General features: G+C 43.8%; 1 protein-coding gene across 2 annotated transcripts in view; it reads left to right on the top strand.

Moving 5' to 3' along the window:
- The window catches only part of DUSP22 (dual specificity phosphatase 22), a 62,296-nt gene extending 53,112 nt beyond the window's left edge, over positions 1-9,184 (top strand). For both annotated transcript variants that reach the window (XM_028513708.2, XM_036026616.1), the window contains 3 exons: positions 3,720-3,794; positions 6,170-6,341; positions 6,827-9,184. In XM_028513708.2, the coding sequence (XP_028369509.1) occupies positions 3,720-3,794; positions 6,170-6,341; positions 6,827-7,009 (430 nt within the window). In that variant the 3' untranslated portion in view covers positions 7,010-9,184. The remainder of the gene's footprint in view (positions 1-3,719; positions 3,795-6,169; positions 6,342-6,826) is intronic.
- Positions 9,185-25,504: the final 16,320 nt, after the last annotated feature.

The following is a 25,504-nucleotide window of genomic DNA, read 5'->3' as shown; positions in this document are numbered from 1 at the left end:
CAGCTGTCTGATCTGAGCTCACCTGCTAGGGCCTGGGGCCAAATTAAACACTTCACCCACTTGCTGCATTTTTTTAAAGCAATCCTTTCTGAGGAAAAGAAAATCTAAGGGTGCTTGCCTTTCCTATTTTTTTGTTTTCATACACACATGCACACATATGTGCATTCACACATTCATACTCTGTTGAGGGGAAGGAGAGGCTTTCTGGATCCTGTGGATTTGCTCTCAGTTTACCTGGCTGAGAGTAAGCCCAGCCGCCATTCAAGGTGCTTGGCGGGATCTCTGGGCTTTTGTTCACACAAGCAAAGTCCTCAACAGGGCAGGGCTGCCTCATTTCCCACAGTGGGGATCACAGCAACCAAGCATTGTCGTCTTAGGGTACGAGGAAATTGTTCAGCCTCAACAAATGAACACTATATGGTGTGGCTTTGCTAGGTCCATCTGCCATACTTTCTATGAGCTCTCTGCAGGCCAGCAAAACTTGGCTGGTTCTAGTCCTTGGCCTGTGGGCAGAGAGAAGGAAGAGTTGGGGATATTATATGCTGGTTCACAGGGAGGAGCAGCACAAACTGAGGAAGAAGAAGAAGGGTTGAGGACAGTGGCAGCTACCAGCAGTTTTCTAAACCCCATGAGGCCATTTCTCAGCTAAAGTGCCCATCTTCCTGGCCCAGGGTGTTCCCTCGAGGCTGTCAGCAGCAGCAGTCATATTGGGTGAGTTTGCAACACGTGTAAGCTGTCCTTTCCTTCTGAGTTAGCACAGCTGGCTTTCCTAGGGCAGAAGAACTCCCATGTCTGTGTGTAGAAGTAAAGGTACAAAGTGAAGAGCAGGAATAGGGAACCTGTGTTTATTGAATCAGCTTGTGGTGGGATGGTACTTCACATTGTGCTTCTGCTTCACACTGGAGGGTTGAGCAATGTCAGGACCAGAGTCGTGGGTATTTCCCACTGTGGAGGAGGGAGTTTAATGACCAGGGCTTAGGCTTATGTCATTAGCTTCCCTGGAAATAAACCACCCCCTCCCTACAGCACACCAAAGCAGGCATGAGCACTCCTGCCTCCTGGCTCTTCTTGGAAAAGGCATTTCTAGGAATGTCTGCCTGGCACGGCCTTGTGCCTAATGTGGTCATGAGCAAGTTTCATAGCAGGGCTGAGAGCAGGCACTTAATTGGCATCACTTTTTCCTGGGCCAGGGCTGTGAGTGGTCCTTTCACAGGTGCCCTAGGGCTCTGCACTGATGCACAGGAGCCATTCCATGAGTTTGCCCTGCACTTAATACTTGATACAGACAGAGCTGAAAGAATAAAGGGCTGGTAGGGGCAGAGGAGGGCACGTCCTTGGCTCCTCAGATCCTTCACGTACTTCCTCTGAGCTCTGGCGTTTGGATGTCACCCTACTGACCACACCTACATCCTCCCCACTCTCTTATTCTGAGATGTGACAAGGCTGACTCTTGAACCCAGGTACACCCCACAATATTTAAGACCTGGGTTCCTTTGTGCATGTGGATTGGAACATGCAGGTGTAAAAACAGGATTTAAGAAGAGGTTTTCATTCCGAAGTTTCAATAAAAGGGTTCATCTGTCATCTTTGCAAGACCTTGGTGACTGCCACAACAACACTTATGTCACTGGCAGCCTTTGCAGTGTTCTGAGAACACTCCTAAGCCAGAAGACTTGGCTCAATGTTTTCAAAACTGTTGGAGTAGTTGCTGATATGTAGGAAGATTGTATTTGGGTGTAAGTAGCAGAATAACTGATTGACAGTGTTTTAAGTTAAAGTGTTTTGAGTGTATAAAGACATTTATTTACTTAACTTTCTTGACCAAGAAGCCTGAATGTGGGGCTCCCAGGCCTGGGCAGCAGCTTCTTGATGTCCCCCTTTCCATCCTGCTACCCTTCCACCTCTAGGGCCTGTCATCTGTGGTTACAGGTGTCTTATGGAGCTCTAAGCATGGTGCTCACTTCCAGTGCCCTGTCAGGAAGCCTAGGGCAGAGACAGATAATTTTCCTTTTATACGGAAGGGAAAACGTTCCCAGAATTCCCCACCACAAGCTTTCCTTTACTTTTCTGTGGCTAGAACTGGAAGGAAGAAGAGATATTCTGAGAAACTAGGCACTTTGCTGCCCCAAATAAAATCAGTGTGACTGAAGATGCTCTGCCACAGTTCTAATACTTCAAAGTCAGAACAGTTCACTGCCAACTCCCGATTGCTGGTTTTGTTTGAGAGATGGGAAACTGAAGCCTGCACCCTCACTCCTGCTACTGCACCTTGCCTTTGGTCTGGGCTCCTGCTGGTCTCATGACCCCCAGCTTCCACCTCTTCCACACAACTTCACTGCTCCACATCCCGGCTGTGAGGACCCTTTAGGTACTAACACTTCAGATGTCAGGATTACAATAGGAACCTTTTCTTGCCTGTTCTATAGCAAGCCAGTCTTTGGGAGTAGAGTTGCAGTGCCCTGAGTCACTTTATAAATTTATATCTGGGAGCATTTGTCCCTGGGCAGTTTAACAAAAACATATCTTGCAATGCTCTGCTAGTTAGAAATCTCAGATGAGCTACTTGAGTCCTTGGATAGGACCCGAGGACTTTCCACCCGTGGCAACATTGTGCTTTGTGTTTGATTGTAGAGTGTGTTTGCCTACAAACACTTTTATAGTTCCTCTATTGTCTTATGTCCTTTTTCATCTGGGCATCTACATTTAGTTTAGTAACTTTCCTCTGCAGTCAGACCTGGCTGAGTTTATTATGCCACACCTTAATTTCCCATTCTTATTAAGTTCATTTGTCCTGTCATCCTTCATGAGACAGTAGACCTAGTTTGTGTGGTTGGAAACTATATCATCCTCATCCCTGGTAAATAGTCAGTACTCAGTCAGAGCTTACGGGAACATGAATTTAGTCCATGGACAACTTCAGATGTTTTGTTTGCTTTATAAGCCATTCAAGGGAGAGGACATTGAAAAGCATTTAACTCTGTAGGTCCCCTCGGAGTAAATGTGCTTAACCCACCAACAGTCCAAACCCGGAATGGAGCTGGTGCACACAACTGAATGAATGAATAGCAGGAGGAATGGTAGTAGCAAAGCTAAGGGGCAAAAGAAGTGAGGATCCTTGTTTTATCATTGTGGAGAATTTGAGGGTATATAAAAGCATATTGACACATAAAACATTATTCCCACTTTACTGCTGAGGTTAAAGGAAGCCATGTGACTTTTGTGTGGAAGGCCACACAGCCACTAAGCTGCTATGTAGTATTAGAGCTGAAATTGGCATTTCCACACAGCTCTTCTATTGCATGCAGATAGGACCTACCAAACTCAAGGGAGGCCAATGTAGAAGAGTGCTATTAGGTTTTTCAGATTGTCAGAAGTAAACTAGCTTTTAGGACCTGGCACCTCCCTCACGAGAATGGCTGTGGGTGGCCAGGGTGCAACTGGGCAGAAATCACCCAACCACAACCACCAGTCAGTGACAACTGTGTGTTTTAGGAGTTCTTGCAGAGAAATTCTGACAAGCCCAGAAGCCAGCAGCCCTCCCCAGACCTGAGCGTTGTATGTGATGGATTCTAACACTGAGGCAGTTCCAGACCCAGACAGTGTGACCTGTGGGAAGCTGTGGGGCACTGAGACCTTTCTAACAAACCTCAGGCGGATTTTTCTTTTCATCATGTGTTGAGTAGACAGATGTCACTTCTCTCTTTTTTTTCTCCCCTTAGGACAAGACATTTCAAAGAAAGTATTAAATTCATTCATGAGTGCCGGCTGAGGGGAGAAGGCTGTCTTGTGCACTGGTATGTATGCCTCCTGCCTAGTCACAGTTTAGTATGTTCTACTCAGCTTGGATTCTTATCAAGTGTCTTTCTGTGTGATTAATTATTTCATCTCCTAATAGTTTTCTCTGCCCTGTAAATCTGAAACATAAATCCCATCTGACCCCACCTGCTTGATGGATGTTGTTTGCTTTTGTTGAAAGAGAACTCAAAATTTCATTCTAACTTAGGATTTTTCTTTTCACGGTTAGGATTTCTGTAGGGACTGTCAAGGTTACTGGACAACAGAAACTCCCTTTTTAGCCTACCTCTAATATTTCATCAGAATAGCCTCCTACAAAGGGTACATATTTGTAAGCTCATTCCTGAAACTTCAGTGGTCTTTCAAGACATTTTCTTTCTGAAGAGTTTTGATTGCACATATGGATATTTAGCATTGTGTTACTGTAACACCAAAATGACTATCTCCATTTATAGACTGGGATTTTTTATGTGTGTTTGGCTTACTACTTGGCTTTGAAAGGATCTGAAAAGACTCTTAGAATTAAACAGTTTATATACAGCTGTCCACCTGCAGATGTATACATATACATAGGTGCATATACACTGTGCAAAAAGCAGTTCTAACACGCATAACACAAAGACAGCACACGCAAAGCTGTTAGCACTGAACATGGCACATAATGAGCTCTCGGTGAGTGTCAGTCCTCATTTATATTACCTCATATTCACTCTAATAACATACCTGGTTTGTGTAGGGAACCAGCTGCCAGCGTTCCAGAACCAGAGCTCTGCTGTCAAAGGACAGGCTGAACATGTCTGCTCTCTTTCTTGAGTGAGGCTTGGTATTAATTAGTAATCTCTTGAGTTTCCCCCAGAGAAGTTGCTATTGGAAATACAAAGTGGTGACTCCTGAGAATGTTGCTGCTCGGGTTGGTGGCAGTCCTGCCAGGACAGGGGTAGAGGATGGAGATCCATCGAGTGATGTCCACAGGAGTCACTCAGGAGTCGGGGCAGTGGGGATACTAGGTGGTTTGATTGCTTTCAAATGGGTGTTTTGCAGTTTTATAAAGTTCTTGAAATAGCGTGGTTATTTATTTTACTTTTAAAAAGAGTAGGCCATGTTATAAATACAAATGGTGGATTTTGTAACATTATTTATATTTGCTTTAAAGCACTTGGGGGGTTTATAGTTGGAGCACTTTAAGGGGAGTTTCGAATTCCTGTACCAGGCTTTCTAGGGATCCTGGGGAATGATAGCCTCCTCAACTCAAGAGATGGTATTTTTTAAAAGCTGTCATTTTTGCTGACAGAAGCCTTGGAAAAGAGCCACTACTTGAAAGTGGTTATTAGTATTATTAGTATAATATTAGTATATTATTATTATTTATTCTTTAACTATGTGTAAGTCTGGTATTCTAGGAAATTGTATTTCATACAGTTGTGAAAATCTGAAGATAGGCTTTTCTCAAAATGAGAAATTTGCTAAACTTCCCCATCTCAAACCTTTGCTAAAACACTCTTAAGTCTGATGCAGCTCAACCTTTCTGTGACTACCTTAATTTACATATGATCTTAAATTGGTCCCCTTACTCAGCCTGCTAGAGATACTTGACCATATTTTCTGCAGAGTGTGCACATTGACTCTTAGTTTCAGAGCACATGTGTATTGTGTCCTCTGGGTGCTCTGCTTAATTGTGTTAGGAAGACCACAAACTATTTAGTAGGGCTTCTGTATTTAATGGGATTTTTAAGTTATAGATTTAGCCCTTACAAATCTAAGAAAGCCAGATTTTTTAAAAACATGGAAAGCCTAAACTACTACACCTACTACTACAGTCTAAACTACTGTAGGTTATAAATGGATTTCTTGTGTGGATGCCAGACCCCTCAAGATCCTTCGATGTGCTTTAGTTATTTTATCTGTCTGGGAAAATGGGAACTATCTGAAGAGGGATGCTAATCGTAACACTGAAGTGTCCAGAGCCGTAGCCAGCAGAAAATCTATAAAAAATGAAGCTAATGCACTAGAGGTTGAAGTTGGTTGAGGTTAATGCATGGAGGTTGAAGTTGGAGAGGCCCCCAGATGATATCTGGTCCAAGGACACCTCAGCTACATCACACATTGAAGCCCTCACTGGCCCCTGTGCACCAGCTGCAGCCATAGGACATTACCCATGGCTGTGGAATGCTTGAGATTCTAGTGTAATAAAGAGATATTTGTATGTTTCTGAGTGATATCCAAGTAACATACTGGCTTGCTGTCCACTCATAATCCAAAGCAGGAAGACTTTCTAAAATGGGGTCCACAGAATACCTTGCTCCAAGTGGATCAGAAGCTAGACTTGTGGATCCTAAATCTTCCTTGCCCGTGTGGCATTCTCTTGGACCTACAGCCTGGCCGGTGTCTCCAGGAGTGTGACTCTGGTGACTGCGTACATCATGACCGTCACTGACTTTGGCTGGGAAGATGCCCTACACACTGTGCGTGCCGGGAGGTCCTGTGCTAACCCCAACCTGGGCTTCCAGAGGCAGCTGCAGGAGTTTGAGAAGCATGAAGTCCATCAGGTAACCATTCTTAGGGGACTTTGGTGATGTAGGCAGCAGACCCTGGGAAGATACCTCAGTCTTTCTGTACACTCCCAGAAGCATGGAGGTTGAAGTTAGAGAGGCCCCCAGAGGATATCTGGTCCAAGGACACCTCAGCTACATCACACATTGAAGCCCTCACTGGCCCCTGTGCACCAGCTGCAGCCATAGGACATTACCCTTTACCATCTTCCTAGACCCCATGTTAGCTGCATTTCTCTTCCTTTGGGGCAAGTGCTGTTTTCTTGGTTTGGCTTGCTTTCATCTCGCAGGCTAAAACCTTGGAGAAGCAGTGATTTCTTCCTCTTGCTACTGTCTGGCCAACCACAGAGCTTTGGTTGCCCAATGCCCATTTATTTCCCAGCTTATATGTGGCAAAACCTGTACCACTTAATAATACGTAAAAGTCTACATAGATGCAGGTGAGTGTGTGAAATTTTGGTTTTCTTTTTCAACACCTTTAGTACCGGCAGTGGCTGAAGGAAGAATATGGAGAGAACCCCTTGAAGGACACGGAAGAAGCCAGAAACATTCTGGGTAAATATAAAGAGCAAGGGCGCATGGAGGCCCAACCTGGCGTGTGGAGGGGGACCAGCTTGCAGGCCCTGCCTCCTCTGGCCTACAGCAACTATACTACGGAAACCTAATGCTGCGACCTGGTGCCTGCCTTGCCACCAGGTGCCCTGGTGTGCTGGTGGCCACCTTGCCTTGGAGGACAGGAAGGGAGGGTGGCGAAGATGGTGGATCCAGACTCCATCCCAGGACTTCGCCGAGTCTTGCCTCAGGTGCCTCTACTCTGCCCACTCCTGTCACTCCAAAACTTGATGCACTGTCTGGAGGCTGCCCTGCTTCCCACACTTTCACATACCTGTGTGCATGTGCACATATGTGTGAATGTGTCAGTGTGTGAGTGTGAACAATGCTGAACAGTCACAAAATCCACCCTGCCAGGACTGGTATTGCTACCTTTCCCTTGGTCCAAGACTCCAAACAGGAGGCTTTAAAGTTGACATCTGAAATGCTGCTCAGCCAGAAGCAGCCCATACCTGTGAACACACAGTGAGAACTGCAGGCCAAGCTGCCGAGAGCAGCAGCCTCCACAGAACCAGGAGCCATCTGGCAGGGCAGCAGGAGGCCAGACTCCCTCCCAAGGAGGGTTCCAGGGACCTCAAGGTGAGGGCGGCCAGTGCTCTGAGCATTGCCTAAACCTTAATGAAAGTGCCCTGGGTCTTGGCTTCTTGTTGCCTGAAGTCAAGGCCCCCTTTTTACTCCATTAGGTCCCCAAGTTCTACTTGGTGTTTGTTCTCTGTTGGCACCAATTGCATTTTAGTTCCACGGGGAGCAGTAGCAGTTCAGCCAAAGCTGTGTGCCCAGAGTGCCCTTCCTCTCCCCTCCTGTACAGCCTCACTCCCAACCTCTTGCTATTCTCACTCTGCAAGGGGCCCTTCAGAAGATTTGCATGCACTGTTAGGTATTGGAAAGAACGAGCATTTATTAGGCATTGTAGCAGTTTGCATTGAAAAATACATTATAAAATGCCTGAGCACTTATTAGGCACCTTCGTGTATGCTGTGGATATATTTGATCTTAGCTACCTCATTAAATGTTTTTTGAAAAGATGTTTTTCATTATTCCAATCAACTCGGCCTCACAGGTGAAAATGTTCAGTCATGATTACTTTTGAAGCCAAAGGGGAAAGCATCAGTGTTGTTGAGCTATTTAAAGTTTCTGATTTGGCCTCCAATAATGCTTTGTAGTGGGTAAATTTCCACATTCAGGCCAAGGCCAGCAGGCTGAAGAGTAGCTGCAGTTTGCAGTTTGGGGCAGCAGGCGTCCTGGTGCTCCATGAGCAGCTGTGTGCTGCAGGCCTTAATACCGGCAGAGATACTTTAAGCAGGCAGAGCCACAGAATGAAAAAATATCCTCGCCTCTCCCTAAAAAGATGATGTAGTCTATTTCTCTGACCCCACCAGAAAAAGAGCCCCCGAATAAGAAGAGCAGTTATCCCATGCATTTTAGAGTGTGTGTCACAGAGGAGCTGTTGGGGACCAGGAGAAGGAAGTCACCTGACTCCACACACTCCTCTTGAAAGGGAAACATGGCCACCGAATTATTCATATGTAGATAGAACAATTTGCCTGTAGTGTTTTTCCTCTTAAACCAAAAAGAAATGTAAATATGTTAATTGGAAAAGTATTTAGGATATCAGCTTGAATGCATAAGTGTGTGTACACTTAAGAACATCTAAATATATTCCTGCAGATCTTGAAACGTTTTAATATTTGTTGCCAGTAATGTTCTTTCTCCACAGCCACACCTGGAATTCTGAAGTACTGGGCCTTTCTCAGAAGACTGTAATGCACCTGAAGTTTCTGAAATATTGCAAAGCCACAGAGTTTAGTCTGGTGCTGCCAAAAAGAAAAGCAACCTAGAGTTTATTTTTAAGTATCCAGAAGTGATCTGTAAACTTTTTTTTAATTTTAACTGACTACATATGCGATAGTATTATATGTTGAGAACTAAGGATACTCTTTAGCAAAAGAATGTATTTTACCTTAATTTTACTGCTGCAGCTATTTCTTTAACCTTGACTTTGATGCCTGTAAAGAGCAGTCTCAGCACCTGCTGCCGTGTTTCCATTACCATTAGTGATCTGACTACTTCTCACGATGGTGGTTGTGCTGTGTAAACCTGTTCGTGTTCTTCTATTTCCCAGCTGAGGATATCTCTCGGTGTGTTTTGTCCATGGTTTGTGTTTTCTGTGATGGCATTTACCAACAACTACACATTTTTGTTAATAAAAGGCAACTTAGCCACATTTATCCCTGTGCAGTGCATTCTTGCTTAGCTGAGGCTTGGACGTCACCTGCATTTCTGCCTGTGAGTGTCACGAAGCAGGTTTGGGTCGGAACCTGCTGCTGTAGCAGTAATGCTGTTTTCCCCCAGGAGCTAGCACAGCAGACACTAAGAAAGTGAATTAATGTCTCCATGAGAAAAGAGTTGATCCTCACTTTGAGCAGAAAGAAATGCAGATATTGGAGTTGTGTGTTTCTGTACAGCATGGGAACTAAATGTCTGCACCCCTGGAATGACTGTGTTTTCCACAGGGAAGCAGCCTGGGCACTCTGTGAGCGTTTTACTGTGTGTTGTTGAATGCAGGTATTCTGATTCCACATTCAGCTTTTCATTAGAAGAAATACAGACTGGGTCAAAGAGTAATTCAAGAGGACTTTCTAAATTTTCCTTGTGTAAATCTAAGGGCTGGGGGAGACTAGGGGGGAGGAATTTAACTTTTTACTCCAAGGATAGGTTTTGCTTGAACTGAAGGCAGGTAAACATGGGTCCTTTGACTGTAGGTGGCAGGCTTGCCATATGTTCTAAATGTCTGTTTCTAATGCCTGGAAGATCCTGGCAAGGAGCTGGGGGAGAGCTGGGAGCTGTGTTGGGGTACTCTGGCAGCAGCCCCTGGTGGGTGTGAGACAATATGGCACTGATCGGTTTGGGACATTAAGATGTTTATTCTGACCCAACAGGCCTGCCTAGGTATGAGAGGTACCTGGGAGTACTCCCATGTCCCAAACCGAGAGGCCCAAGATGTTTCTGTTAAATATAGTATTGACCATGCTTAGATGTTAGAGGCAGAGAGTCCCCTTCTCTGTCCATGACTACACCAGGTTTTTGGGTCACACTTAAGAGGTGGAACAGTTGAGTCCTGCTGCCCTGGGGCCTTGGCTTCTCAGATGAGGTGGTCATGGCCTGGGGAAGTTTTCTTAGACTATTTCTTTCTGTGAGTTATCTCTGCACACAGATCCTTTCTAGCCTGAAACTCAGAATCCTAGCTACAGTGGAGGAGACTTAACTGGGACACCTGCACTTACCTCACTGCATTCACTGTGTGTTCATCACACCAGGCCCTGTGGGTTCCTGCAGCGAGCATAGACACATCCTGATTCTAAGACTTGGTAGGTTGGCAGTTAGGAAGATTGGCCATTACAGAGCAGATCCTTAGGACTAGATAGGCACTCCCGGTGCTATGTGGGAAAGGGAATAGAGGAACACCATTCCAGTTCTGGGGTGAGGGAGGTGGTATTCAGGAAACCATCCCAGACAAAGTGATACCTAATGTGAGACCTGAAGCCTGTGTGCTGGAATTCACTGGGCACAGTGGGAGGAAGGGGAGTCCAAGCAGAAGCCTGGTGACACAAGAAAGCAAAGAATGACTGAACCTATAGCACGTGGGCAGCCATGGCAAGTGGTGCTGACAAAGCTGCCACAGACATGAACAAAGGCCTGGTTAACCAGGCTGTTGTTATCACAACCTTTTATCATTTGCTCACTACTTGCTGTACAGGAACTGGTTTACTTCTCACACCAGCCCGTGGAGTTAACCAAGCTCCTGCAGGGCTCATTCCCAAATTTGGAGCCTTGTAAGCAGTGTGAGGGTATGAGGGGCAGGTGGTTGCTGAATGTACCAGGCAAGCAGGTGCTGTGATTGATGTGTGGGTGCAGAATGGGGTGTTCACAATGGGGGCCAGTCAAGAGGCAGCTTTTACAGCCATCCAGCTGGTAGAAGATGGCACCCTGAACAGGATCTTGGTGTGGAGATGAAGAGGAATCAAGGAGGCAAATGGACTTCCTGAGGGAGGCTTGGGAGAGAGAAGGAAAGGGCTTGGGGCCAGACTGAAGGTGGAAGAGGTTTGGTAGCCTTGCCACTCTCTGGAACCTTGCTTCCAATGACCCACTTCCTAACCTGGTTCATGCATCTTTCTGCACTGTGATCGTGGTGTGAAGGCTCTGTGATGTCAAAGTTAGATTCACAGGGACTGCTAGACCTCTAAGAGGGCTCATCCCTGGGTGTGACCCAGCTTTGAGTTCAAATTGTCCATGCACCCAAAGCAGACTCCCAGGAACCAGACTTGTGACAATTAGTCTAGAAGTCAAATGTCCAATTTCTTAATTTATGGTGAAAGATAGGACATTAGCTTTATGAAGACTAATTTTATCCCATAGGCAGGCCATCTGTCATTATCAAGATCTTTAGAAATCAACACGTTGTACACCTTAAACATACATGTTTTATGTCAGTTATATCTGAATAAATCTAAAAGGAGTAAAATATCTTTTGAAGCACAAAATAAAGATATTTGGGAGGCCAAATCAGTTATGCAGCATTGTCCTATGAGTATGGACATGGGGCTGAAAGCCTGGGGCAGGGGTGTGTCCTGACCTGACTCGTCCCCTGATCACAGTGCTGTTGCCACGGCACCTCTTCCATCCTCCAGTCTCTCCCTAGGCTGAGCAGGGCTCCTGCTTGCTCCCTGACACTGCCCTTCCTGGGTGCTAGGCAGACCACCCTGTTTATGTCCTCTCTCTACCCAGGGTGATTTTTTGTCTTAAGTCTCGTTTTTCAGAGTACCTTAATTAACCTCGAGTGACCTCACATGTCCTCGACAGCATTTTTGCTTTTCCATGAGGATGACTTCCCACTCGTGGCCTCTTTAATTTCTTGGGTTCTGGTGCTTTTTAGATTCTGTCTCAACAGGGAACCCCACTTTCAGCCTCTGGAGCTATTTCATGTGACTCACACATAGAGATAACCTATAAATTTGAGTGGTTGGTGTGCCTGTGTGTGTGTGTGCATACACACAGCTGTGTTTTGTTGTTTGTAAATTTTAGTTTTAGAAATTCTTAACCTCAAAGGGAATCATGCATACAGCATCAAGGGGCATATTGAGCTCAGGTACCTGGGCTCCCAGGGAAACGTCAGATCTCATGCTACACAGCCAGCATTGGTCCTGAAGGCTGCTCTGCAAACCAGCTTCTAATCATAAAAATAGGGAACACACACTCAAAACCCTGTGATCCCACACTAGATGACTCCTCCCATCCTGACTCTGAGTTATTAATAATTTTATTAAGAACGTGCTTTCAACATGCTTATATTTATATATGTACTTAACAAGAAATCACCAAGGCTTCAGAGGGAAGTTCCTCTTCCCTTTCCTTTTTATTGCCCAGAGAAAGGCAGAAACTGAAAAAAAGAAAAACTGCCTTTGACTTGTTGCTGAAGGCTTGAGCATGTCCATCTCTTCTCTCCCAGGCCTGAGATTCATCAGGACTGTCAAAGCTTGGAATTGTGTAACACACTGGCTGTTTTTCATCATGTAGAGAGGTCTTGACATTTGGCTCTGATTTTCCTACTCACACTAGAGATTTTGAGACCTGTAACTATAATAACTGGACATAATTATTGCAGTTAGTATCAGAATTAGTATTCTATTTTGCAGTTTAGGCTTAACCACCTTACTAAGCATCTGACTAAAGGTTGCAAATGCTATGTCTGTGTCTCTTTCCATCAGGGGCTAAGAATTACCAGTACATATTTGAACATCTGCAAGTTTTGGTTTATTTTGGCTGTAGATCTCTATGCAAACTGTTGATCATAAAGAGTTAGTAGTTCCTGAAGCTTCTAGTTCAGTTAATTAGAGTCGTTGTCAAAAGAGCTATTTTAACAGGTGACTGAAAGTACTCAGCCTCTCAATATTCTAATTGAACGCAGAGTTGACTTCAGTAGGTTTAATAGAAAAGACGTTCTGGATGGGATCCTTTGGGCAAAGCCCTTTTTAAGAAAACTAGGTGAGAATGGGGGAAGGGATTAATTTTTTACGACTAACGGTTTCTTCTAGGAATGATGTAGTTTGAAATAGCTTTTGGAAACAGTGCTGATCTCATCATTTGCCCATTTGCCCAACTTGACCCAAGGAGACCATGTCAGCTTACTGTGGTCTTCCCACTTAGCTGCTCAGTTCTCCAGAACACACATTAGTAACAAGTGACACGTATGAATGGAACATTGCCATCAACGTGGTGTTCGCCATCAACGTGGTGTTCGCCATCAACATGGTGTTTGCCGCTCTTTTCCCTGAATGTTCACTTGTTGCTGATTGCCTTCCCTCTGGCCTCATGCACCCACTCCCAGAAGTGGCCAGACTAGCACAAACAGGAACTGTACTTTCTGGTAAGCAGGTTTGCCTTTTGTTGGTCAGCTCTGGGTTTCCCCAAGGCACTGATGGGGAGCCTTTTTGGAAAATAAAAAAACAAAAGGCCCCTACATATACACTAGAGAAATGTCACCTTCTGCTTTGCAAAGGGTGTGTCTACCACGGTGAGAGGCCCAAGTGCTACAGAGCTTCCTCAGAATGGGAGTCCCTAGAGAGGCTTGTCATGTGCCGGAGCTCAGATGTTCCAATTCTGCTTGGTTTGTGTTAAGCCACACAGATGTGGTGACAGAGGGAAAGGCAAGAAGGTATGAGAGGAGAGCATTGCTTGACTCTGCAGCAGCTTTCAGGACTCTCCAAAAATGAGGTGCCTCCCAGCTCCAAGCAACAGGGGTTGCCTGAAACCCACTTCATGCCTGATACTCACTGGCTCAAAGCAGAGGGACCCATCCATTCTCTTCTTTGTCTGAGCCACTTCCTGTCATCCTCCACCTCCTAGGAGTATAAAGGTGCGGGTCCTGATGGAGCAGGTTGAGGGAAAAGACTCAGTGCTTTGCAAATGAGAGGCTGAGGTCTTGAACCAGTGACCAGGCAGGCCTGGCTAAGGTTCAGTTTGATTCCGGTTCTCTGGAATACCTTGGGGAAGTACCAGAGGAGGCAACCCACACATGTGGGGAACTTCTCCAGACTGCCATGAAAGAAACTCCCTAGAAGGGACAAGCAGTGCTGGATGGCACCCTATTTAGTGGCCCAGTGATGTTGCCAGAGACAGTCTCCCTGACAGTCTTCCTGGGTGGCAGTTTATGTGTCTAGGAAGGCCCCTTCTAATCCCTAAGACCTTTCATGTGGATAATGAAACAACCTCGTGAGGGTCAGCCACATTAAGCACTCACACGAGTGCTCCTGTCACACACAGGAACTGGCATTGAGACTTTCTTGAAATCATGACCTTGTGATGATCTTGTATGATAAGTTTTAATATTACCCCCATTTTTCATATTATAGAGAACTTGAGCATCAGTCTCAGGGCTAGAAAGTGGCTCAATGAGGGTTGGAATCCAAGCAGTGAGAATCAGGTGTGCCTGTAAGTTAACACTCCTTTTGAAATGCCAGTACCGCTGGGAAGGCTAAACTAATGAAATGCTAACAATCGTGGACATTCGTGTCAAAGTTATTTTCTAAAAATGGGTTTGCATTACATGAGAGACCTCACGTGGAGACTAAGGTGGAAGAGAGATAGTGGCACAAATGAAAGTCAGTTCGTTCTTTTTTCCACCAGAGCCTGCCCATGTGTGTACACTATGGCTGCCATACATACCTCCAACTGGGCATTTCCAATTTAGCATGGAGAAGCAGACAGAATCCTGGGATGTCTTAGGCCCCAGGAGGCCCTTTGCAGGAATCCAGAGTGTCCTGTGTGTGTAGAGTGGGGGGATCAGTGCCTAAGACCCTAAGCAGATAGTGTCCTGCCCTTGATGTGGTGATCGCTATTCAGACTGAGGAACTCTGATGTCTGGTGAGGTTTTTGCAAAAAGCTCAGGGATTTTCTGTCATTGAACTCAAATAATTCAAATGGAGGCATTCATCAAGGACAGAGGCAAGGGAAGCAACAGTGGACATTGAAGCAACCAGAGACCAGTAGTACCTCCTTCCAACCTTTGGGGCTAAGGTACAGGGCTGGGAGATGGCATTTCTAGAAGCCAGTAAGAGCTGGAATATGTAAGGGTGAATCTTTAAGAAATGTTGGAGAGGCCAAGAGGGAGCAAGCTATAAGTGACCCATCCCATATACTCCTGTCCTGTCTCCCCTAACCAGATGGAAAAACAAGCAGAGGAGCCTGCAGGATGTGGCCCATGGGGGACAGCAGGGGAATTGCTTACAACAGGCAGCCCCAGCCCTCAGCCATGGGTGTGGCAGACTCAGTGATAGGATGGAGGAAGTGCCACCAGCTTCCAAGTATCTGAGTGTCAACAAGCTTATACTGAAAATGGGTCTGAGTTGGGACCCTGAGTCTTAATGTGTTGCCCAGAAGTGTGCTATCTGAAGCTTGGCCTTTGAGTCACTGCTTTCATGTTTAGAAAGCACTCTAGAAGCATCCCTGTCTGCCAGTGCACCCCCACTGATCTGTGCTTACCCGTGGCCTGTTTGGAGAAATGACACCCTCCAGGGGAAGGCCATCAGGGTCCTGTGGCATCTGAGCATCTGCTAAGCACTGTGCCCTTATGACAAGACCCTCAGTCATGACAAGCAGGCAAGGATAGTGTCCAGTGCCTCAGTCATGCCCCAGTGCCCATGGATGACCATGAAAGCCACTTATGAGATGCTTCCCAGTGAGTGGCTTGCTAAAGAGAAAGGGAAGAAGAAAAAGGGAAGAGAAAGAGAAAATTGGGCAGGGCAGCCCTATCCTCAAAGACTTTTTAATTGAGTTGGGGAGAGAAGGCAGTCATTCCTGAATATTCTGGGGGAAGGGTCAAGGACATTCTGGATAGAGGGTAGCATGCAAGTAAAAGTATAGATGGGAGTGAATGCAGTGGACTTGGAAGCTGCCCTTGGACCTGCATGAGGGCAGGTGACGGTGAGAAGCTAGAGGTTGCAAAGTAGAAGGTGCTGGATTACAAGGACTTAGGGATGTCCTTAACCTATAAACCGTGGGCAGCCATGGAGGACCTTAGATTTGATTTGGGCCCATGCAGGATGGACTGAGGGCTGGAAGGAAGAGCAGTTTGGACGTGGGAGGAGCAGGCGTCACAGCCTGACTGGATGTCATGTGGGACCTCTCTAAGGGCAAATCTACCAAGTGAGGCAACTGCCATAGCTAGATAGTTGCCACCTTGAATTAGTGACAAGTAGTGCTGGTTTGCATTCTCTGAAAGCAGAAGTTAGCAGAGTTAGGGGTACAAAGGGTTATTGGCAGGTAGCACCTACAATGGGAGTAGGGGGAGGCTGATGGGGCAGAGGGCCAACAAGCCACAAAGCAGTAACACCTCCTGTCAGCCTGAGGAGCCCAGAGGAGTGGCTTGGGATGGATGCTCTGTGTCTCTAAGGCCAGCGCTCAGTCAGGGGCCCTCACCAGGTTCCACAGGGTAGGGCAGCTAGCTGCTCTCTTGAATACCTGGTGCTGACTTGAGATCTTGAAGAGATGCTTCTCCACAAAGTCTTATATGGTAGGACTTCCCAAAACACCTCACCCAAACTCCAGGACTCCACTGTGTGCCTTTCAGTGTGGTTTGATAACTGGGTATCTCTGCAACTTGATGCCCTCCCTTGCCCTCCCCCTCCCCTTGGGGAAACATGAAACAGCACCAGGAATTAGGGAGTTCTATCTGTCCCTTCTCAACAGCCACTGAGATTGAAGCAGAACCCTCCACTCCCAGTACAGGAAATGTAGAACCTTTATAAGAACAAATTTTAATAAATAACTAACAGTTGGTCTATTTTTTATTAGCACCAATAGCCAGCAATCCTAAAGAGCCAGTGATAAAATACACCTCTCTGTAAAAATTTGTTTGTTGATTCTTAAATTCATTAAGTTCTAAGTCTAAACAATGACTGTGTCTACATAGAGTTTTAATGATAAACTTCAAATGTTCCTGTTACATCTCCTTTAATTAACAATGTATTCTGTACAGAACTGAATGCGAAGAACTCCCAGTTGACAGTCGGGATGGCACATAGGGAATCAGCTAGCCCTTTTTTCCCCAGTAAATTCAGAATGATTTGGAATCTGAGCTCCATGGAGGCAGTTTCATCTCCAATTCCTGTAATGTTACATTTTGACACTTGCAGAGTAAATTTGAAATAACATAGTCAGGTATTTCAATCTGGCATTCTAGATGGCCCCTGACATGTTTTCTTGTCTTTAAAATGTTTTGACAGAAGAAATACTTGAAAGCCACTGGGATTGGTCCCAAAGAAATATAGACTTGCAATTTGTGGAATGTGATGTGAAATGGGATTTTTATAAATCTCTCCTAATTTCATCCTTTTGTTTCACACTTTTCCTAACTCTTTGTGTATCTGTTGCTTAACATGAAAGAAATTTTTCAAAATTCAAATAAAGTAAAAGTTATCTATTTCAATGATGAATGAAGAAAGATTGACAAATCTGACATTAAGAGAAGTTGTTTCGACAAAATCACAAATTTGCAAAAGTTCAGGCTCAGAAACAAATGGTAATTATTCATTGATATGATAGACCAACATGCAGGTATATGTTTTTCCTCATTTTCTCAAAATACTCATTATTGTAATCAAAATACTAGTAAGCTTTTCCTCCCTTTTATTGTTATATTTTATTTTTGTTCTTATCCACATGATACATAGAAAATTCCATAAAAGAACATTTTTATAGCATGCATTTTTTTCTCTCTCTTTTTTATTGTTGTTCAAGTATAATTGTCTCCATTTCCTCCACCACCACACCTACCCCAGCCATTGTTATTCCTTGTTTCACTCCATAACTATTACTGATTGTCATATAGGTGACCTGGCTTTCAGATACAGTAAGTACACCCCTGTGTTTATAAGGTCCCACATGAAAAACAAAAGAAACTTTTATGTGCTTCACTTTCTTTCTGTATCAACACCCTTTTCTTAGAAAATGTTGAGGCCCTGGAATCCCATCTGATTTCACGTGGCCAGTGTTGATGGGTGTCCTGTCCCTCATTCTAATTTGGTTTTATCACATCTCCTGAGACTTGGCCCACTCATTTTTCCACTAGAGTCAGAAGTAAAAAGATAATGAAAATAAACAGTCATCTCCAATTATCTTTGAAGATATCTTTTTCACATGTTTCATTTTTTCTGGTTCTTTCTTCAAAGATAATTGGAGATAACTGTTTATTTTTGAGAACCCAGATGAGAAAGTTGCTTTATTTTTCCTTTGCTGTGTTTTCCTCTGATATCTTTTTTATTAAGAAACTCAGTATAAGAAAATCTACACTTTACAAGATGTCAGTGGAGGCTGAAGCTACCCCCTTTCTCTTTGTCAAAGAATTCCCAGTTTAAAATGTGTTTAAAATTGCCAACCCCCTTAGTGCCTTCCAGAGAGTCAGAATTATAGTGATTCTGTGTATACACAATTTATTAAGACTACTTCCTCTATTGCAAAAAATCACAATATACTTCTATTTGGTGACGGAACCTAATTTAAAATTTATGAATTTTTGATACTTTCCAGTCATAAAATATGTGCTTCCTCTGTGTTGAAAGTCCAAGTGCATGTCTCTAACATAAGACTGCAAGCCTCTGCCAGTGGACCTTGGCTTCTTGAGGGCAGAGCCTGGAGCACAGTTGGTGCTTGCATCCTATTCTGCCAGGAGCTCCTTTCAAGTCATCAGTCCTGTGGTTTTTCTTGCTCCTCTCTGCCTCATCTATTGTCAGAGCCTCCCAGTGGCCTTGCTTTGTTTAGGCTGTCACTGTACCTTTCGGGCCAGCAAGCAGGGGACAAGGACCTTTGAAGGCCCCTGGCTCCCATCCTTACCCTCCAGCTTAAAACCCAGAATCCTAAGGCACAAAGTCTGTACCTTCCACTCTCAGAACTTCTCTCCCGTTTCCTTGTAAGTGTGTGTTCTGAGAGCCACATGTTCTCCATCTCTTCACTTTGTCAGTGAGATTGGCCGAGCCCATCAAAAGCTCATCTGCTTACTGAGTCTTTCCTACCCAATTTTTACAAATATGTTCAGGATCTTCCTTGCCTCCATACACTTAGCACACTGGGGATTGTAGAAATCTGAGCACATTGTGAAATGGGTAGGAGCTCAGAATCTTCCCTGTGTGCTGACATCATTTGTTTCTGAGCCTTTCTTAAACAATAAATAAGAGTCAAATTTTGGGAATTGAATCAACCTCTTAAACTTTCTTTTATCAATACCATCCCACATGGATCCTAATCTTATTTTTTTTGCTGTCTTTGCTTTAAAAAAATCAAACTTGTGCTGACATGTTCATTTCCTTTTTCTGTGTTTAAGTCAATCAATTAAAATTGTTGGTGACACCACATATGCACTCAGCAATGGGCCAGCCCCCTGGCCTGCTGAGCCCACATGTCCATCCACTCCAGAGGGTCAGCTGCCTTCAAGTACAGAGGAAAGACCTTCTCCAGAGTCTTCTTTAAAGTGCTTCTGCAGCCCCAACCAGAGCCCAGCTACACTTTTCTGGTTTTATCTACCTTCTGTGGCTTGGATTTTTTAACTATTATATATTTGTTATAATATCATTGATCTTATTCTTGTCACCTTTCACTCAAATCCATGCACTTACTATCTGATAGCTTCATTGTATTTCCTGGATTTCTTCATTCACTGCCTTTCTCACAATTTATGCTCATTTCTCAGAAGAGTTTGATGCTGATTGTTTGCTGTGAAACTAGCTCTGCACAAAGTTCACTGTACCAGTTAAAACGTTGCTCAAAGCAACTTTTCTTTCAGAGGTATACAACTTCTGATGCTGAAATCACTCTGTAGAAAAGATGTGAGCTAATACTGAATAACCTATGCAGTGGGTCCTAAGCCTACATGTTGATAGCCAAGTCTCCTACGCATACTCCTATTTCAGATCTGAAGTGCCTTTGGTGCACGGCCCTGCAAAACAGTGTCCAGTATATACATCTGCTTTATTTCACATCTTTTCTTCAGGTTTCTTGGGAGAAAGGCCAGACTTTCTAGATTTTCTGTCCATCAGGTTCTTTCCGAGATTATGAAAATTTGTTCCCCCACCAAATAAAAGAAGTTTACAATGGAATTAAGAAAATCACTTTTACTCCGTCAATTCTATAATGTTTTATCAAATGTTTTCCACTAACAGAGCACTTTCACATACTTATTCATTTTCCCAACAAACCTATGGAATCATGAGCACCCCAATGCAGCTGTAGAACCAAATCTAGAACTCAGGTCTGACTCTTACCCCAGCACTCTTTGCCCTGCAGTGTGTTGGAACCAATGAAAAATGAGCTCTTCATGTGAGCAATCTGCCAAAATAATTTAGAAACAGAGGTCGAGCAATTTCATCTTGATGTAATTTGTTCTCAGTGGATTAATTTATGAATTAATAAAGTTGAGATAAATAGAAGAGGCCACCATTAACTATACCATGCAAGCAATGTCTTCACCTGATATGTTTGTTTAGGAAAATTGCTTTCCTTGAAGACTTTGAATCAGAAATCATCTCTGTGACACATAGACTTGAATTGGTTTTGTCTGGAATCCACTGAAGAAGTCTGGACAGGCCAGTGAGTGGCAGCTAGATTTGGAGGGGCAGCAGATGGAGATGGGGTCTTGTCTTGGTGGGACAATGCTAGAAGAGCTAAGAGAAACCAAGCTAGAAGGACCAAAACAAAGGTGCAGAAAGAAACAAGAGGTAAGGCAGAAACTGCACAGGAGAGGGAAAAAGGTAGATGGACCAAGAACTCAGCAAGCAGGGAGGAGGGGATATGATGGGGGTAAGGGTAGATTGTACAGAAATGGGTTTGTAAACAGTAGCAGTGTCCATGTGCTCCTGGAGATCTGTAGTTGGACAGGTTCAATTCTGAGTTATGGAGTCTAAGAAACACAGTTCTGGATCAATGACAGCTGTTCAGTCCTATACAAAATTATCAGGTATAAATTAATATACTTTTAACACCACAGAGTGAATCTCCTGCCCAGAGGTAAGAATTATTTTGTCCTGAAACTTAAAAAAACTACAACAACAACAACAGCAACAACAAAAAACCCTCAAGTCTATGGAAAAGAATTAACTTTTTCAAAAGAAAAATTTGAGGAGTAGGACAAGAAGCAATGGGGGCAATTGAAGACTAGTTATGACAACCATTCCAAAGAGACAATGTGTAAATATTTTAAAGGGTTAAGATAAAAATATTTGTGACTTTCACAGCTAGAATGAACCTTGTCAAGATGTTGAATCAGTGCTGTCCTCCACTTTGGCTTCTATAAGTTTAAAACTCAATGATTAGAAAGCATGAAACCATAATGTTCTTTAGAAATAAAGGACACCTTGGTATTTTGGAAAATAGTCTAACATGCACCACTTAGGTACAAGGATTTATTTTGTGTCAGCCATATCCTTCTCAGCTTGCTCATGTAGCTCAGGAACTGTCAATGTATAAAAACTTTTCAAAGTTACTTCTTAAACTTATATTTATTTATTTATTTTTCCAAAAATAAGTAGGCAATGTTTAAGGTTTAAAAAAAAAAGGCCCTGGCTGGCATAGCTCAGTGGATTGAGCGCGGGCTGCGAACCGAAGTGTCTCAGGTTCTATTCCCAGTCAAGGCACATTCCTGGGTTGCAGGCCATGGCCCCCAGCAACCGCACATTGATGTTTCTCTCTCTGTCTCTTCCTCCCTCCCTTCCCTCTGTAAAAATAAATAAATAAAATCTTTAAAAAAATAAAAGAGAAAAACCTTTGGATTTTTTCCAGTGATGGCACCTTTTACTTATTAGGAGATGGCACCATATATTAGGAGATGCTTACTTTTAAAATATGTTTGTTTCCTGAACCCTGCTCAGCAAAATGTCATGGTACAATTATGATGTGTGCATTTTGCAGAACATGCGTGCAACAAATATTGTTGTGCTGATGATCTTCCAGTGCCCATCATCAGAGTTGAGGCGAAAAGCAACATTCTGTATGACATTTTCAAGGACTCTGATGGGATTTATTTAATCAGGTAGATCAGCTCCCTTCTTGCCCTCAGCCCCCAGTTTGCAGGTTGGGGCCCATCAAAATTTCTTATTATTTCAGTTACTTTCCTGAAATGTTGGTAGCATTCTTGGGTGCATCACCTTATGGACTGCCTTCATGCTGAGGTCCAGTGTGATTTCTTCAGTCCTCAGTTTACTGGGCCTTAAAACAAAGGCAGAATTTCTCAGAATTTCTTGTCATATAACATATCAACTGCTAGAGCCATTTAAGAAAGAATCCTTTTTAATGTGTAGCCTTAGGGGGAAATTTAATTATTAAAATCATCTGTTCCATGTCCCCAGTTTCCAGATAAAATGTGTGTGTGTGTGGAGGCAGGGAGGATAAATTTATTATCGACACATCCCTTTGCCCAAAACTTTGCCAGATTGAGGTCTTGAAATAACTTACCCCAAAACCCCAATTTCTAACCAACTTCTCCCTTTTCTTAGCTTCATCAGAGCTAAAGATTCTAGAAATTTTGAGTGCTGCCTCACTTTGGGTTGTGTATTTGGCCATATTAGTGTTTCTAACTTACCCCAGGAAGGCTCCTTTACCCTACTTACTAACATGTCCAACAGTCCACAAACCCCTGAAAATTACTAGGCCTCTAAGAATAAATATAGTAAATATTTTTATTAACAGCAGCTGAACATTTTCCAAGAAGCTATGTGCTCAATAATATGTGCAGAATTTCTTTGAATAGGCACAACAGCTGTTATTTAGTACACACCAAAGGAAAGTTTTGTGTTTTTTGTTTGTTTTACTATGGTGGAGGTTTGAGTGGACAATGGGGAATTATGAGTGGTTTAAGACCTTTTACCCGTCACATATCTGACTTGTCACACTAGGCACGCTTCATGATGAAAGTGAAGTATTTTATATACTAACACAAAGCATAGAGTGTCTTACACAACAGTGCCCTGCTGCTCAGCCTGTCTCCTTCCTGGCCATGTTGAACATGAGTGACCATGCATGCATGTTATTTTCCATAGAGAGACAAATGCTACAAGCAATTAAATAGCCCAGGGAGTTGTATCAGGTGCTAACAGACGTGCAGCTGTCTGGCCAGCAAAAAATATTGTGGGCTTGCTCTAACGGTCATTTGGTTGACAGAACATGGGGAATTTGATCTCTGATTTTAGGAGACTACTTCCTGTAGTTAGAAGAAATCACTGGGATTAGGATTGCCTGCCATTTTGATTACCTTCTTCTGCAGTACATTTTACCCTTCTATTTTTATGTGTGTTTTTTTAAATACTTTATTGAGGTCAAATTTACATGCCATAAAATTCACCCATCTAAACTGTACAATTCAGTGGTTTTTAGGACACCTACCCAGTCAAGAAAGCTATCACCATAACCCAGATTCAGAACATTTTCATCACCCCAGTAAGATTCCTCATACCTATTCTCAGTTCATCCTCATCCCTAAGCCAACACTGACAACCATTGATCTACTTTCTGTCTCTACAGAGTTACCTTTGCAGGACATTTCATATAAATGGTATCATATAGTATGTAATCTTTTGTGTCTGGCCTCCTTCACCTAGCATAAAGTTTTTGAGATTCATACATAGTGTAGCATGTATTGATGTTTCTTCCCCTTTTATTGAATGGCCTGGCTTGTTTTTTACTGGCTTTAAAGGCTGATTGCTAGTAGGTTGGACCAGTGGTTCTCCACTTGGGCTGATCTGTAGGTTGACTGGAGGCATTTAGGATTGTCACAACTGCAGTTACACGTGCTACTGGCATCTGGGAGATAGAAGCCAGTGATGCTGCTAAACATCGTACAAAGCACAGGACAGCCCCATAACATAAAACCACGTGGCTCAAATGTCAATGGTGCTGAAACTGAGAATCCCTGGGTTAGACTTTATTGAATTTCTACATGTCTTTGGGATACTTATTTTAAATGAAATGTTGCATGATGAAAATCTTCCCTTTGATTGTAATATATTTTATTATATTGAGGTTCTATTTGCCTAATTTTATGTATGTTTAAAATGCAAACTCATTTGTGAAAATGATCATTTGCTTAACACTTGGGAAAATTCTGGAATTTCCTAAAATATTATTCAGTATAAGTTGCACTGTCACCAGAGAAAAGGTGAGGGAAAAAGGGTATATAATTCTTGTTTCCTGGTTGATATCTCAATACAACCTGGTTTTGAAAATTTAGCAACAGAAAAGTAGCAGAAGATGATGGATTGTACAGCTTAAGTTTCCAGGAAGCTACAGGAACTATTGCAAGGATTATAACAAAGGCATTTAGTAAAGTACATTAAGTTGATTTAGTAACAAATTACATCATATTTTTTTGGCTTGAGAACCAATATTGTGCACTCTGGTTATATTTTGCCAGTTCAGCTTCAGAATTTTGAATCTACTATCTTTCTTAACATAAGTTTACATGGGGACAGAGGTTAAAAGAAAACTGAAAACTAAACTAAAGAAGTTCTTACCACCTAGATTTTGGTGGGGCATAAAACTCCTCTCATGTTGGCCCAGGCAGGTGTGGTTCAGTTGGTTGGAGCATCATCCCATAAACTGAAAGGTCACAGGTTCAATTTCCCGTCAGAACACATGCCTAGGCAGTGGGTTCTGTCCCCATTTGGGGCACGTGAAAGAGGCAACCAATTGATGTTTCTCTTTCTCCCTCTCTTCCTCCCTTCTCCTCTCTCTAAAATCAATAAACCTGTCCTCAAGTGAATGTTTAAAAAAAAAAACTTCTCGGGGGCTAAGATGGCATCGGAGTAGGAAGGAGCAGATTCGGCTTCCCTCTGCTCAGGGGAGAAAATCCTGACTGATCTATGGAGTAGAGAAGCAAGCAACTAACATACTTCAGCATATGTGAAAATAGGGGACCAAGGATTGTGGCAGAACTGAAAAACCGGACCCTAACAAGAGTGCTGCTACAAGGTAAGATCCCTGGGACCAGCTTGTGGCCCAGGGGCTGCAGCCTCAGGCCCAGTGCCCGCTGCTGGGTTTGCCACAGAGTCCTTGGGAGGGAGCCGGGACAACTGCTCCCTCCCCAGCCAAACAAGGTCTGAGCGGCACTGGGAGGAATCCAGGTGCTAGCAAACACACAAGGGCTGTGAGCACCTTTGGAGGCTGTGGACACCAGAAGGGCTGGGTCACACAGTGGGCCCTGATCCCCACAGTCACTGATCTGGCTGGAGAGTTTGGCTGTAGGAGAAGCCAGGCCACTGTGTGGACCGGCAGGCTTGAACAGGAGGAATTTCTCAAGAGGAAGGAGTGAATAGACAGATACTGTTTGGGGAATTCTCTTAAAGTGATCAGTCGCTCCAGCCTCCCTGCCACCCAGCCGAGGGCACGCATGCAGGGAGAGCATCCCCGCACCCCAGTCCACAGCAGTAACCCTGGGGAAAGACCTGATTCCCACACCCAGGGAGCAAGGCTGAGGAGCTATGTTAGCTTCCCAGATAGTGCAAGAGCCAGTG

The sequence above is a fragment of the Phyllostomus discolor genome, chromosome 5, assembly GCF_004126475.2.
Source record: "Phyllostomus discolor isolate MPI-MPIP mPhyDis1 chromosome 5, mPhyDis1.pri.v3, whole genome shotgun sequence".
Lineage (NCBI taxonomy): Eukaryota > Metazoa > Chordata > Mammalia > Chiroptera > Phyllostomidae > Phyllostomus > Phyllostomus discolor.
This window is presented reverse-complemented; position numbering and strand designations above follow the sequence as displayed.